Consider the following 16,984-nt stretch of genomic DNA (forward strand, 5'->3'; position numbering starts at 1 on the left):
ATTAAAATAAAAATACTATATTTTACAGGTCGTAGAAAAAGTACGAATAAAGACTCATTCAAAAGCAATGGATTTACTTATACGTTGATTATCATAATTATTTTAACAAATGAGTTATTCATGTGCTTGCATGTCCTAAAATAACGTAATAGTTCAGATAACCTGTAGACATATCTTATTCACTGAATCAGATGACTTAATTTTGCATTTTAATGCAGTATACGAACATTTAATTAATATTAGATTAATGGAGAGCATCTATCGTGGGTAGAAAAACTTGTATAGGAGAGACGGATATCTTATTCATGAAAATTAATGAACCTGGCGTTGGAGTACATTTCTTCATAATACCGTAACATAACATCTACTGCATTTCAATTATGACATTTTGAAATATTTAATTTCTGATTTTCGTAAGCGGATTAGTAACAAAATAGAATCTGTTGACACAGTGTAATTAAGATTCCAAACATAAACCAAATGTAATAAACAGAATATTGATATTTTTTTCATTCAAAAGATGCTTTCAGAAAGTAGAAGAGTGCGACAACACAGATCCACAGGTATATGAACAGAAAAAAAAAATGTTAGAATGGATGTAAGTTAGAGATTATTATTGAAGCAGACAATATAGTGGGTATTTAAAGAGACAATAGTTTAAATACACAGGTTCAAAAACAAATACGAACTTCTTCAAATAACCTTTCCATTTAAACCCTTTGCAGCGGAAGCAGATCATGGATCCGTGAGAGTGAATTTGACTTATGGTGTATGATGAAGAGGACTATTCAGTTATGTATAGGTAGGCAAACGTTTTGTTTTATTTCAAGGAAATTCCATCGCCATTCATAAATTTTGCTTTATATCTAATAAAAAGTTTGAATTGTAAAAACGATAACGATTGGGAAATATTCCGTTTGATAGAAAAATATTTTCCCACAAATTTGGTTTTAAAATATAATTATATAATATGATGTTATGATTACTTCATATCACCAAATTTTATATTTCAATGGAAAAAAAAATAGGAAAGCAAAAGGAAATGATAAGAAATCGTTTATACATCAAGATATAGCTGGAAATCATATTTAATCATTTATATATAAAGTAAATTAAATATAAAACTCAAAATACAATTTAAAAAAATGAGGAAAAGGTGTTCACATTATTTTGAAAGACTGAGTAAATTGAATTATTCGGCTGGATAGACAACAATAATTGGTCATATTGATATATTCGAGCTTTATCTCTTGGATACAAGAAATATATATACCTGTATCAATTTTCGAAATGAACGACTTTTCTCTCTTTGTTCAAAATCTTATTAAACATTCTGGCAGATTTGCCTGTTAATGATAATACATATTATGGTTATGTCAAAAAATCCATGTATAAAGTGCATTATCATCTGTAAACATTAGTATATCTTATATTTATGTAATTAACTGCTAGTAACTTAGTTTAAATTTGTCATGTATTTGTTTGGGAAGGATATCGATGTTATAAGTTTTAAGAACTTGGTGCCCAATCCCTTTGTATTTATAATTACAATAAAATATATGTTCAAAAACAAAAACTGTTAATTTTATGAACGTCGAAATAACACAATACAGCAATTTTATTGACTTTCTTTTAGTTTCGATGATTCGTTATTTATTCAAAGCAGTTTTTTGTGTAAAATCAAACCAATTTAGAAGTCAATTTTGAGTTATTTAGCCTATTGTATACGCTATAAAGCATAAAAACCAAACTATTTTGAAATTATCTTTAGTATAATATGCCATTTTTGTTTTGCTTGAAAAGAAAAGGACGTTTTTACCTTATTATTTGACTTGTTTGGTGTTCAAACAATGCCATCAACGATTATTTGGGTAAAAATCGTGACAAAGTTTTAAAATCACTCGACAAAGAATTGACACAGATTCTGCAATACTCATAAAGTAAATGAGCTGCTAAATCTCTGAAAACAATATAAAATATTGAAGACTACAGATAATAAATACATTTTAAAAATTCAGCCGAATTATTACAAAAAATACCTTATATTCAGTCGAAAATGAATAAAATCACTCAAATTAACATCACAAGTCTAACATTAAAATACATGTATACAGAGTTGAACAATTATATTTTAAATTAACATTTTAAAAGAAATTTATATTGTTAAGAGTGTACGAGTTCGTGACCATGTATGCAGACAAAAATCCTAGTCTGCTTGTGATCAAAATCTAACGAATTCAGTTCAATTAAATTTACTGGCGTAGTTTTAAAATGAACCTAAAAATAGAGACATATGTTAAAATGATTTTTTAAACATGTTTAAAAATCATGAAAAATGAAGATAAAACTTTTTGTTTGTTACAAAGCATATTTTTAAGTGTCCCTGAATATTATTCTGAAATTATTTTAACTTATGATGAGATTTTCCATGCCAATTATCGAATAATTCTATTAAGGAATTAGAGTCAATTATTTACACTGATAATCTAATTATTAATTAATTCAACTGAAAAATGATACTTGCGTTACGAATTCTTATTTTATAAAATTGTTCTACGTAATAAAGTCTAATGGAAAAGAAATACTGGCATATTCCACCGAAAGTATGATAAAATGGATGTTGTATAGATTTTGGATGACAAATAACTGATTATTTTCTTCAAATTCTTGAAATCAAACGCGGTTTTTAATTGAAATTTTCCAAATATACTTAAAATATTACCTGCAACGGAAAAAAGTAAATAATTTCTTGAAATATGAAAAAAAATATTTCTCCTTCTTAGAAAAAAAAACATGTTCGAGTAAATAATTTCTTGAAATATGAAAAAAATATTTCTCCATCTTATAAAAAGAACATGTTCGAGTTCAATTTTGCAGAACTTATATTATAATTTTTCGATAATATATATATATATATATATATATATATATATATATATATATATATATATATATATATATATATATATATATATATATATGAATTTGCAGAGAAAGACTGTGAGAATGTTTTCTGAAAAACGGACTGTCAATGACCCATATGTTTATCCATTAGAATAGGTTTTCTTTCAGAAATATAAAAATTAAACAATTGGTCCATAGCTGGATGAAAAAAATTGATTCAAGTACTTGTCTTCAAGAAAGCACAAATATAAACATATACTTTTCACAAAGTCTGCTTTAATTGTTCTTATTTTTCTCTTTAGAAACAAATGATTATGGACAGTCCTAATTCCAAATATTTGCTGACTTATTTCACAATAAATGTCTCTATAATGCAGCTTTTAGACAAATAATGATTTATGATAAGAAAGGGTTTAAATCTTTAACTTCAATACACTTGCTAAGGTTTGACTTAAATATTGAACAGCTTCGGAGAATCTCTTAATCACCCCTGTTTGTGTCTTTAACGGAAGAAAGCTGTACTCCAAACAGAATAAAGACCTTATCACGATTTTAGATTTTACATACTGACATTTAACAAAAGTCCGTTGACTTCGTAAGATTTTTTTTTATTGCATACATGACATCATACATGGAATGCAGTACCATTTGGTCATGTTCTCAAATATAAAATATAATACATTAAGTAAAAATTGAAAGCAAACTAGATTAAAGATAATCACCTAACAAAAATCCGTTGGAGTTTACATATTTTAGCAAAGCATTTTATCACTTTTTTATGTATCAATGTTCGCCATTTCCTTTTCAGTTATATTCGGTAAAAATCATGATCTATTGAAATTATTCCATATTTTGTTCTATAGCAGATTTTTAATGGATAAAAAACTACGTTCAACATCAATTAAGATTAAATTTGCATTTATGTTTATTTCAGCGTATTAGAAATTGTATTTTATAAGATATTTCTTTCGGATTCGATGTAATAAAAAAAAAATAATAAAAAAAGTATGTTGATACTCGTTCTCCTATGAACCTGTTATTTGAAATCTTTTGAAAGGATACATTTCTTTCACTCACCAAAATATTTTCAATCCATTCAGGTTTCTGCTTTATCGTTGCCGTCAACTGCGCGCCAGGCGGCTCCGGTCCCGGGACTTCCACCAAACCGTCATATTCCAGGAGCTTGGAAACATCCCTTCGTAATGAGCTGTTCACCCTGGGGTCATATTCTGAATTACAGAGACCCCAGGAGAGGATGAGTGTCAAAGTCTCTTTAACAGTACTCACCGTCAATGACCTGGTAAGAAAATACTGTAGATCACTAAATTTTTCGCGACACCTTATTTTCGCAAGATAGTCAATGTCTCTTTATTAGCGAGACAAATTTTTTACGAATTGTGGTTATTGCTCTATATAACCTTAAGGATTACTATTATACGCGAGAATGAAATTTTTGCGATCACACTGTCTCTTGTTATTACGCCAAAATAAAGTTCCCGCGAATAAAAGGTGATTTATAGTACTTCGGACTGGGCAATAGCAAATTTTTGGATCTTTTTAAGCAAGCTATGAAAACATTATAACCTTACACACTCTCAGGACAAAATTATGCATAATGAAAAAAAATTGGGCTTCCATTTTTTAGCATTTTCTCTAAAATTGTAAAAATGACTTTCAACCAACTTTCGTATGTAGCATCTACATGTGTGATGTATTAACGGGAATAAAAATTGTGAATTACATAGTCCCAGCCCTGGGCATAAGACATGGAGAGAAAACCATCACAATAACTCCCCATATAATCATGGTCATCTAGCAATCAGAATATTTGCATTATTGATTATAATAATCAGCTAACATGTTCAGTTTGTGAAAGTCGTGCCCCCTGGGGCCAGGCCCTCTGGTAGAGCTGTGTTGGTGATATATAATACTTTGAAAATCTGTTTCACTCATGTATGTCATGCAGACATCCTCTTTGCACGTTTGTTCTTATTGTATGATTAATATTAGAAGTAACATGCAAAATTCAGGTAAAGAAGTATGTAAAAAAAATCTCATTGAGGACTATTTATCATTTCATGAAGGCCTTTAATGTTATCAAAATATAATTTCTATACGTTGGCGTAAAAAAGATCTTCATAGAACTGTATTTTAACAGCATTTTTTTCCATGTATAAATATCTGACACTTTGGAAGGACCTGAGTTTGCAGTAACAATTAACCTCTGTGTACAGTTGATTGCTTGGGTTCCAACAACAAGTTTCAATAACTATAAAACAAATAATACGATTGTGATCTAGGTAAATATCCCAAAAAGTACACAAACGATGTATTATACATAAAATCAACATATACCGTTCATGTTTGCACTCTTTGTAATGGTTCAAAATTTGCTTTTTCAATTATCTCTTTTTTTCTCCACAGGACATAAAGAACCAAGTTATGTCCGTGTCCGGATATCTATCACTGGTGAGAAATGTCCTTTTAATCAGTACAACGTGTGCGTGTTAAATATAATGATTTGTATTTATGAAAAAGGTATATATGTATGTATGTAGGGAATGGGAGGAATTGAACACATTGATTTGTATTTCACATTTGAAATGTGCATTTTAGAACCTTATGAAATGAGACTCTTTTGTGACAGCTAGTAAATGATAAGTTGATAGATGTTACATTTTGATATGTGCAAAATCACAGAAGTTCTGAACAGCAGCTAAGGACTATCTAATTAATGTTCAACTATGCATAGCACACATTTTGATATGAACATCAACATTTTTTTTTTGAATAGACAGTTAAAACATGAATGGGGGGGGGGGGGGGAGGTTTTAAAAATTGAAGAAAAGTAACAATCACACACTTTCTTCAATTCAAGTAGTCAGCATTCGCTATCTGAACCAAGTTTTCTGAAACAAATTAAGTGTTAATTAATTCAGGAAATTTCAAAAAAACTTTGACGCTTAAAATATAAAGAAAGATATGAAAGTCGTGTACCAGTATGATAATGGGGTATAATGCCAATTAACAAAGAAAAGGAGCTTTAACGTTAAGAAACTTAAGGTATGAGTTATCACTATTTTGGAAAGAGTCATAAGAAAAAATGTATTGACAATAGACAAATATCTTAAGGAAGATCTAAACACCAATGAGAATTGTTTTTCGGACTTTGAGAAAATTGTATTACAAAATCTGTACATTTAAAGTTTATCTAGTTCATTTACAACATACTTTATCTGCCATATTTCTTCAGGAAAGATGTTCAAAGACAATGAAGCAGTAGTGAAAAAAATTACTGTTGTTTACGTACATTGAGAAAATGCATGCAAATAACATCAATTTCTACATAAAACTACTGTGAAATTAGAACTCTTTGATGAACAGTGTTTAGAGCTTCCTTAATATGGTGATTTCTTTTTGTGAGACTAGTAATCATTTTGTAATTAAAGGTTATGATTCTTGTAATTCTGAGAACTGCAAGTGAATTTAACGAGGTTGGATCCTGATATTTAAAGTCTTAAACTTTTTTTGTCAAGTATATTTTTAGTTTCTACACACATAGCTTAATTAAAAACCAAAACAAAAAATGGGGGTCAATATGCTTCTTTCGGCGCTACAATACATTTAATTTGACCTTTTTGCACTGATATTTGTGTCTTAATCAAAAATCACATCTTCGACGTTTTCCCTCCAAAGTTTTTATCCAAATAAATCATGGGACAAAATAAACTATTAGTCTATTTAAAAAAAGACGCATTAAAATTGTGACTAAGAAAAAGTTTCAAATTGCTTCGCATAATGAATTATTTGACCTTTCTGTACTCACAAAATGTGATTTTTCTGGCATTAAAAATTTAAAAAGCAAGAAAATTATTTTAAAGTCTTAAACTTTTGCTGAATTTAAGCAGATTGATCAAAGTTATCCTATATATTCAGGAAAGAAAAACAAAAGTGGGGGTCTATGATCTAAATTTTTAGATATTACTAAAAAAGTGTTAATTTTATGTTAAAATTGGCTCAATTTCTTCCTGGACTTTCAGAATATATTTACTATATTTGTCACAATATAATGAAAGAATTCATAAGAAATAATTTATTAGATATTTCAGAGCCAGCATAAAACATTTCACTGCAAAAAACAGCTCTATGTGCAACCAGCATGGAAAAATAGTAATCTAAACTTAACAGTACTGTATATATTTCAAAAGGGAAAAAATTGATCATTTTCTTCTAAAAAACCTTCCGCCACAAAATATAGTTCCTGGCTTAATCCTATTTTAAAGGAATTTCATCGCGGTTTTTTTCATTGGATATAGTTTAATTTGCATTGTAGAATCCAGATTCAATGTTAGAACATAAAAATGATGCAGAATTTTAGAAATAAAGGTCCTGACCAAAATCTCCTCAAAAGCTCAGGATCGAACGTCCTTAAATGACAGTTTACAATTTATTCGTGAGAATAATTTGATGATTTATTCCAGAGTTGGTTTGACGAAAGACTTTCTTGGGACAATACCTCGGCCACCTCTCAAGACTACACTAATATCAGATTTCTGTTCAGTACCGAGACTTATGTATGGCGCCCAGCTATCATAATAGAGAATTCGTAAGTTCTAGAACACAGCTATATATACATGTGTCAAGTTTAGAATTTTTTCTTCAAATTTGAATATAATAATATCAAATTTAAACTGGAAAATGATTTTGGTAGCCCACACATAAACCATTGTCAAAATACTCCAAAACGAAGCATGGCTTTGATGAAATTTGACATCTTTACATGTACATGGAATAGAGTGCTATAAAACTCATTCTATATTAAGCAAACAGTAGTTTACACACTGTATTCCCATCAAAGATATCGCTGATGGATCTATAAAAACGGAGATTTTATCATTTAACTGTGTATGTAGGTTGTTTACTAGAAATGCCTAACAGGGCCGTCGCAAAAAGAGGTGTGTGGGGGAGGGTCCCGTCCTTAAATCCTATTTTGTAATAAATTGGTACCATTTTGTTGGGCTCTGGTGCATTTTGAAGTCATTTCTAAACATTTGAAATGAACAAAGTATTATTAACTTCAAGAGATAAATAGTGATTTTTTTGTTTTCATTCAACCATTATATTCACTTTAAAGAGATAAATAATACATGCAGTACTGGTGGAATTACTGCAAACACTGCAGATGTCCTCAGCCCAGGCCATCTCTCATTGAATGTTCCAACCCCTAATTTGGTACACTTTTGGTACACTCACCATGGTGGTGATCAGTAACTGCGCATCTGTTTCCAGCTACTACTGTCTCTCGTCATTCATATCCAGCAGGATGCTTTCTCTGCCGCCTGGTCCATTTTTGTACTGCTACTCCTGCTACATCGGTCAGTCACTCCTAATGCAGAGAACGACCCCCATACTTACTGTGCAGGGAAGTCTCTGCAGCCAACTTCAACAGGAAGCTCCAAGTCTGTCATCCTCTGTCTTAGCACTCCGCCGTCTTCTTCAAGATTTACCCCTTCTCTCACATTGGCTTCTTCACACCTCTCCTCCCATGGAATTGTCAACTCTATGTTAACTATTTTCTTGCTTCCTGGCGACCAGAAAACCATATCGGATCTGAAATTTTTTGGTACAATGTCAGGAAACTGCAGCTTCTTGCCTAGATACTAGTATACCTCTCACTGCCAATCTCTGGCGTGGTTCAATAGTACTGACAGCTTTTGTTCTATTTTAACACTTGATTCTCCTCCTTCAAAATTAAAAAAAAACTGAATGTTAATTATTATCTTGTTTCTAACTTCTTTCCACTGTCTCTCATTACCTCTGCTAACTTTGGGAGGACCTGATTATGTCGCCATGTATATCTTCCCTGTGGAAGAGCAAGGTTGCATTTTGATAGTATTTATTACAGCGTTCCATGGGCAATCTGATGCTTTTGCCATGTTCCACCTATGAAGATTCGAAGGTGTTGGCAACACATCATAACTGATGTAAGAAAGAATTGTAGTTAGAAATGTAGATAAAACCATACTTTTGACCATGCAAGTAATGGTTACTCCAATTCCCATCTTGATCATGTACCTTGGCTCACTAACTCAATTGTCTTTGCCTGTATGCCCTCTTATTCTCTTCTTTCAATCTCTTATTGTACCAGGCTTCGTTTTTCTTGAGTGTCAGCAGCATTTTGCCAGTAGTAGCTTTTTATTGCTCCTAGCTCTTACATTCCTACTGCCGTTGTTCTGACTGTGTGTTTGAACTGCTTTGGATGCTGAACACTTTTGTCCTGTTCTTACTTGTACATTTGCTGCTCTTACTTTCTCATCATTAGAATCTTCCAAAGTCGTACGTTTTCCAATTTGAATTCTTCCACTATTAACATTAATGGTAGCCGCAACTTGGCGCTTCTGCTGTAATGTAATGTAAAACTTGGTGGAACTCCAAACTATTTTCTAATGTGTTTATTTATTGTTCTTTCCAGCCTTTCGACTGTTGTCAAAGTAATTTCGTATGACATATGTGGCTATGCTATTCTTGGCAGGAATTCTGCTCTTCCTTGGTAGACCCGTCTCGGTAGACCTGTTCCGCATCCCCTCTGACACTTACTGTTCAATTTTTCTGATATTGTTTACAATTGGCCACTTAATGAATCACAGAACCACTTCTCTGATCACTTCTCTGGGATTGTCAATTATGAATGGGATGACTTCTGCTTGCATCTTCAGTTTGAACTGGTGTGTGATCATCTATTTCTTTATTTTCAGTGATCTTGATTTTCTTGGCCTGAAAGCCATTCTTGCCATGACACCTCTTCCAATGCATTAAGTATCCATCTAGTCTGGATATGGGCATCTATAGTGATGAATAGATCATCCATGAACCTCTACTAAGTGATTTCCTTATGTTGGTTGAGGTCTTTGAGCCTCTAATTTCTCTCTTTCCAGCTTTTATTATCATGTTCATCCCTATGTTAATCAAGATAACAGAGTTATATATCTCGTCACTATTCCTTTTTGTAATTTTTGTCATACTATCGTAAATGCCTTTGTTATGAGCCGCTGCTCATTCCCATTTAAATAACCCTTTATGATTCTCTGAAGTATTCTGGAATATGGTAATGGTTCAGTAATTCATGAATCAACATGTTTGGAATAGATCCATAGGTCATGACCAGCTCTGACCACTATAATTTAAGATCTTTCTTTTTTACGTTTGTTTCTTGAATCAGATGCGAAAGGATGCCTGTAGGTTCAATACATTCTGAGAATCCTTGTACTCCAACGTTATGTACAGATGTATCTGTTATTTATTGTTATCTGTCATATATTATTATGTCATCCCTCTAGAAATGCTAGCCATAGTAAAGAAGATCTTTCCATCATGATTGTATTTTCCCCTTCCTCCAGACAACTTTTAAAAGCCTCCACAGATGTTTTAGAATCTTTGGGCATTTCTTGTAAACTCTGCATGAAATCCCGTTTGGTCCAAATGCAGATGCATATCTAGCCTTCTTCACTACATTTACCACTTCTTTCCATAATGGTTCCTTAGTGTATCTGGTTTTGGCACACGCTCTTTTCTTTCGCAGATTCTTAAATATTCATATTGCCTTTCAAATACAATTTCTGTGTGTTTCTGTGAGATGTTATTTCACTTCACCCTCTGAGCTTTGTAATGAGCCTGCCTTTGTCCCATCCATTGTTGTTTTTATAAACTTGTATGGGTTGGCAACAAACATTGCTCTCTTTTTCCCTCTTTCTCTTCTGGCTTTCCTAGTTCTTTCTGCCCTTTGAAAGTTGTTTCTTTTCTCCCTTAATATTGATCGTATGTCATTGAGTCCCCTTTCATGCTTGCCACACTGTACTGCCTCGTGACCGTACTGTATTTATCTCTGCTCTTATCGTCCTTATTTATGGCGCCGGTTAAGTTTGCTAGTGCTATGAGTACTTTCTCTCCTTTGTTGTAACTTACTCCAAATCGTTCTTGTTCAACTGCGTCTATGATTGATGATACTGCACAGTTTCCAGTTAGTGTGGTATCTAATATCTTATCATGGTCCTCATCAAAGATCTCCCATCTCTAATAATCTGTTGTTGGCCATTGTATTCTTTGTTTCCTGCTGCCTGTTGAAGGCTCTGCAGTTGTAATTTCTTGCCTGTGATAACTGCTCTTCCTCAATGTACATGTGAGTGGCCTCATTAGGTAAGAGGTCCTCAACACTGTTCTTCCTTGTTGTGGTCCTCCATAGTCTCATCAGTGTTACTGTGCTTTTCGTCTGATTCTTCCCATATCTGCACTTAATTCTTGCCTAGTATATCCTTAAACCTTTCAATATCTGCAAACCTTCTCAGTGCCACACTGGGTTTATGTCATTGTTCCCGTTAAAGTCCGTTGTACGAACTAGTCGAATAGTTACTGTTACATCCTGCTTGCACCCTCCCCCTCTCGGAAGACCTTGTGGGTGAATTACTTTACTCTTTGTTGTAGATTGGTATGGTGTCCCTTCACAGGGACTGTGAGTTGGGGTAACAACCCTTCATAACCTTGTGTCAGTCTTCCTTATCCTCCATGTATCTTTTCAGATGTCACTAATCTATACTTGGTTGTCAGCAAGTCTTTCCCATCGAACACTGGTAGTTCCAGTTATGTTGCTTACGTACAGTACTGATGGAATTTCTGCAAACACTGCCAATGTCCTCAGTCGAGACCATCCCTCATTGTGTGTCCCCCCCCCCTACCTTGGTACATACTCAGGATGGGGATGAGGATTGTCAACAGTGATAATCATCTCATTAGTGTTGGTTCCCAGCTACTTTTGTATGTCTCTTCATATCCATCAGGATGCTCCTGTAGCCAATTGGCCGAATTTATTTTTAAAAACATTATACATGTATTGTTTAGTATTGTTTGCACTCAATACACTCGCCCTTCCGACGGCCTTCAGATCAGATTAAAACTTATCTTATATAAATGCATATCATGTGAAGAAAACAGAAATAAATAATATGGGAGAGGATTCGCTATATTCATCTCCATTATCAATTGTTTTCACACCATGAAGCAGTTGACACCAATATTAGCAATCATCCTATTATTGTTTATTCCCTCTTATTAAATGCAGGATCTTGAATATAAACGTATAATTGACTATCTAAATCTTTGGTTTTTTGTAGAGTACAAGACATTTCTGTAATCAGCGATAAGAACATTCCCATGAGGATAATGAGTACTGGATATATCACGTGGAATCCAGCGGGAATATACCTTGTGGCCTGTAGCTGCGACATAACCTACTACCCGCTTGACGAGCAAACATGTACTATCAAAGTCAGCACGTGGGGCTACACAAGCAACGAAATCAGTCTTCAATTTGACAATCCAGCGGTTGACATGAGTTTTTACAGTGAAAATGGAGAATGGTTGCTCACAGATGCAGCGGGAGAAAATACTAAAGAGATGTCTCGTGGTGGACAAACATTTTCGAGTCTCACGTTCAGTATTACGTTAAAGAGAAGACCTATGTTTCATGCTCTCAACACTATGGTTCCAGTGGCTCTAATGGCGTTCCTTATTCCAATGGTATTTAAACTCCCGGTGGACTCCGGAGAGAAAATCGGATACTCTCTTACCGTATTGCTGGCTTATGCTGTTTACTTGACCCTGATTTCAGACAATATTCCCAGTACCTCTGTGTCCGTCTGCTACCTCAGTAAGAATTTGACTTATTGATAAATTAAAATATTCCGTTCATTTTAAAATTCTCTTTAATTCAGCGCACAATTTCCGAAGTCAACTTTCATTGATGCACCGTTTGCAAGAAACGTAGTTCTTTTTTTCTCCTTCGAACTGTGGATAAAATTTGATGAATATAATAGAAAAGGAAATATATATGGAGATATAAGATATAGAATTCAGTCCGTACTGCAGGATTTCACTAGAATTAATCAAACTTGCAAAACTGAAAATCCTCTTTTTTGTCCATAAACAATATCTGAAGAAATATTTGCAAATTGTCAAAGAGCTCAGTTGCCAATTGAAATGTGCTTTATTAAAAATAATATGTTCGAGCGTGAGACCGTTAGTGTAGGCGTGGTTACCTTAGTGTATTTATTAATGAATTCACATATCTTAATTGTCCTTGTGCAAATTGCAAATAATGTAACAAAGAGCAAGAGCCACTTAGGGCCTTTTTTGACCCTGAGAATTTCTGAAAAATCGAAACTGCTAAGTTTTCGTTGAAAATGCAGCATTTATAACTTGGACCCTTGGTGACCGTGTATCTATTGAACATGACGTAATTTTCTCTCTTGTCCATGCATTATGACGTCATAAAATGCGTCATTTTCCCCATTTCCTGTAAATTCCCTTAAAAAAAGGCCAAACGTTGAGGTATTTTTTCAATATTTCATATAGAGCACAACCTCTGATCCAAAATATGCAATTACATAATGAAAGATCTGTTTCTGAAAATCGCAAAACATGTTTTAATTTTTGGATCGTGGGCTGTAGTCATATTTTATTTCTTTGCTGGAGGTAGTGAAATATGCATGTTTTCTGCAAAATTCAAGAACACTGCATTTTTCAAAGCCGGTTTTCCAATACCTGGATTCTCAAAAAGAAATTTTGTTGTAGAAAATGAGAGCGCTAAGTCTCTACTTTAATTTGATATATGAAATGGGACAGGGGGTGATAGTCAATTAATTGATATAAGGACAGGGCCATTTTATGCATAAAGTGGACCTAGCTCTTTTCAGTGAACCGTTGCCTGTGTTTACTGTGTGTCGCATTGTCATTTTTTTCCGCATGATTTTAAGGGCTACTATCTTTTACGGTGCTATCGTCGGGGCAAACGCAGTTGCACTATCAAATACCTTTACACAGCTTATGCTTTTAACTTTGATGCGCTCCTTCAAACTCTACAAGATACAGTCTAGTCTGTGACGTTGCATGACTTCATTTGCTTGCTGCACTCTAACGAAGTCTAAAAAAGTGCAAACTTTTTAACGAAAAACATACGATTTAAAGTAGACGCAATTATTTTTTGTGTACTTTAAGCTCTAATTCTTCACGATAACTGTGGTACTACCACCGCCGCACTCGCCATTATCGAATGGAATCGCGATAGCAAAAGAATTATGCGCAGGTTTTACACAAAAATTTAATTGACAAATGTGGAATATTTCATCTCGAATTTCCTCTGTTCTTTCAGGTTAGTCTATAGAGCTCGCTAAGCTCCATATTTATATTGTTTGAGCGGGTGACATAAAATCCTTTGCTGGGTAATAAAAACATTTTAGATCATGAAGAGCATGGCCGTAAGAACCGGGGGGGGGGCCCTAAATACCCAATAATTTTGCCGCTATATAGATTACTATAGTAAACATACATAGATACTATATGCTTGTGACCCCTCATTAAAAAGGTCTGATGACCTCTTTTTTTTTTTTTTGCTTGTAAAGGAATTTTTGGCAGTTGATGACCTTTTTTTTTTTGCTTGTCAGGAATTTTTTTTTGGTAGTGCCCCCTCAACTGTCAACTTAAAATGTATGGCTGTGCCCCCCAAACTAATGCCCTGTTCACACGAAGAGTTTAATTCGAATTAAACGTAAGTTACTGCGAATTAAATTTGATCCGCGTTCACACGAAGAATTTAATGCGAATTAATTTAATTCGAATTAGTTTACTGCGCATTAAATTACTTCGCATTAGCTCCGTGTGAACGCTAAGCGAAGCTAATTCGAATTAAATTTTGACGCACGCGTAAGGGCAGAATTAAGTCACAGGCCACATGTCAATGGTCAAATATAGGTACCTGTGCTATTTTTGAGTGGAAAACAAAGGAAAATTATGTTAATCACTAAAACGAGTACAGACACTATGTCAAATGTATACTACTCTGCAAAATATGACGTGATTTGTAAATGACGTCATAATAGCCTCACTGAATAGCCTTGTTGAATAAAAAAATTATGATTCGCATTAGTTTACTTTGCATTAGCTGTCGTGTGAACGCAATTTAATTCGCATTAGTTTAATTCGCATCATTTTACTTCGCATTAATTTACTGCGAATTAAACTCTCCGTGTGAACAGGGCATGAATTTGCTTCCTACGGGCCTGAAGAACAAATTCTTTAAGAAGTAAAACATTTACCTTTCCATATAAGAACTCTCTATTTTACATGTAGTGTATACCCTTCAGGAGATAATTCATACATGCATTACTAATGTTCTTTTATTCCATTTCGTTTCAGCTGTTTACTTGGTTATCGTTCTTGCGCTGGGTGTTCTCTCTGTTGCATTCGTTATCCTTGTAATTGCCACCTACCACAAGGGCGACGAGACCGTTCCTGCATGCTTGGCTCGGATTGGTCGCTTCATGGCTATAATTTCATGTGGCGGAAATTGCTGTAAAAAGAAAAACTCTGATTCAGTGACGGCAATAGGAGAACCAAACAAACTTCCGCCAAAGATTGGGAAATCGGTTGTTGGATTTGAAGATGAAGACGTGGAGTCACATACATCAATGACGCATCAAGAGTTTTCCAAAATTCTTGACCGATTCCTTTTTGTTAGTTATATTTTGACTGTTATTCTTACGACGCTAATATTTGCAATCATGATTTTTACTAATCAGTAATTTTAGTAATTATTATACAAATGGTGGGTACATTTGGAAAATTACAGAAAACAGAAATCCAGAGAAAGTTGAACAATCGCAATGCAAAGCAGAAAATTGAACAATCGCAATGCAAAGCAGAAAATTGAACAATCGCAATGCAAAACAGAAAGTTTAGATCAGAAAATAAACAACGTTGAAATGTTCTAATTAGCCCTTTTGTACTTGCGGTTTATTATGTAAATTATCGAAATTTCCGAATCAAATGCATTTAATAGTGATATATGTACTATCTGTTCAAATCTGTCAAGTTTGACCATGTATGACCAGCCATAAAGCTGTAACTGGTGTTGGTAAAAAATAAAATATCAAAGAATACACTTAAGCTCTCATATGAACTACAATGTAGATCAAATAAAATTGATTGATTGTTAATATACATGTATAACCAGTGAAAACATGTGGTTACTGAAATACTTAAATCAGTTCTTATATACTTCTTATTAAATGAGTTGAAAACTTATTCTAAGTGTTTTTGACAGTGGTGTGTTTTGCAGCATACTATAAACTATTCTTGATCATGACGGTTTACCGTAATGATGATCTATGTGTCAAACGATCCAAATTAGCATACAAATCCTTGTGATTCTAATTATTTTTATTCACTGGTTCTGGCACACTCTCTATTCGAACGTGCGTTAGGAAATGCTTCAAATATTTTTTTTGAACAGAAAATCATAAATTCAAAAGAGCTTAACGGACGAATCTTAAGAAAAATTCTTTCAAAAAATACTTTGCTTCTTCTTTTTCTCGTCAAAACACTCTGACTTTTTTTTAAAAAAAGAGAAAATCATCAATCTTCAAGTTTGTTGAAATGGACTGAAAACCTTCTGGAAATACCAATAACCTCTTTTGTTTAAGTACAATTTATGTTTTTCTCCGTTTTAGTCTTTAGATTTTTTAACAATAAGATCTTGAGAAAACAAGAATTAGTGAAATTAAACTTTTTTTATTAGACAGAAGAAAGAGAAAGAAAGAGAGCAGCACACGAGTGGAAATACTCAGATATGAGGCTGAAATAGTCATGAAACACCTGTTGAAAAATCTAAGTGACCGAATTCAAATATGAATTGTCAATTTAGAATATACATGTACATATACATGTACATGTAGTATATCGGAAAAATATTCGTTCGTTAAAGCTGACCTTAACTCAAGTGGGATTAAGAGTATACCATGGCCTTTGCGAATGCAAAGACTTTTAGAAATCAAGTAGAATCCTTAGGTCACATCAGCTAAGATTCATAGAATTGTAATAAGTATTCCGTGACCAAGTATTCCTACTTCAACAAGAAATAATTGAACAAAAACACACATCTACACACCCACTTTCTCACACACATAGGAGTAAATTGGTCTAAAAGATTTCAATTAAAAAAAATATGCAGTATCTGCAAAGTATAAAACATTTC

The 16,984-nt window shown here is 33.4% G+C and overlaps 1 protein-coding gene across 1 annotated transcript; it reads left to right on the top strand.

The window, feature by feature from the left end:
- The first annotated feature begins 520 nt into the window (after positions 1-520).
- Positions 521-12,624, top strand: LOC133178194 (neuronal acetylcholine receptor subunit alpha-2-like). The gene is made up of 5 exons (XM_061312944.1): positions 521-563; positions 4,005-4,204; positions 5,329-5,373; positions 7,386-7,510; positions 12,069-12,624. The coding sequence occupies exons 1-5, from the start codon at positions 521-523 to the stop codon at positions 12,622-12,624; spliced, it is 969 nt and encodes a 322-aa protein (XP_061168928.1).
- The last annotated feature ends 4,360 nt before the right edge of the window (positions 12,625-16,984 follow it).

Source organism: Saccostrea echinata, unplaced genomic scaffold (genome assembly GCF_033153115.1).
Source record: "Saccostrea echinata isolate AGI-Se365-2 ecotype Australia unplaced genomic scaffold, CSIRO_AGI_Sech_v1 ptg000002l, whole genome shotgun sequence".
In the NCBI taxonomy this organism is placed as follows: domain Eukaryota; kingdom Metazoa; phylum Mollusca; class Bivalvia; order Ostreida; family Ostreidae; genus Saccostrea; species Saccostrea echinata.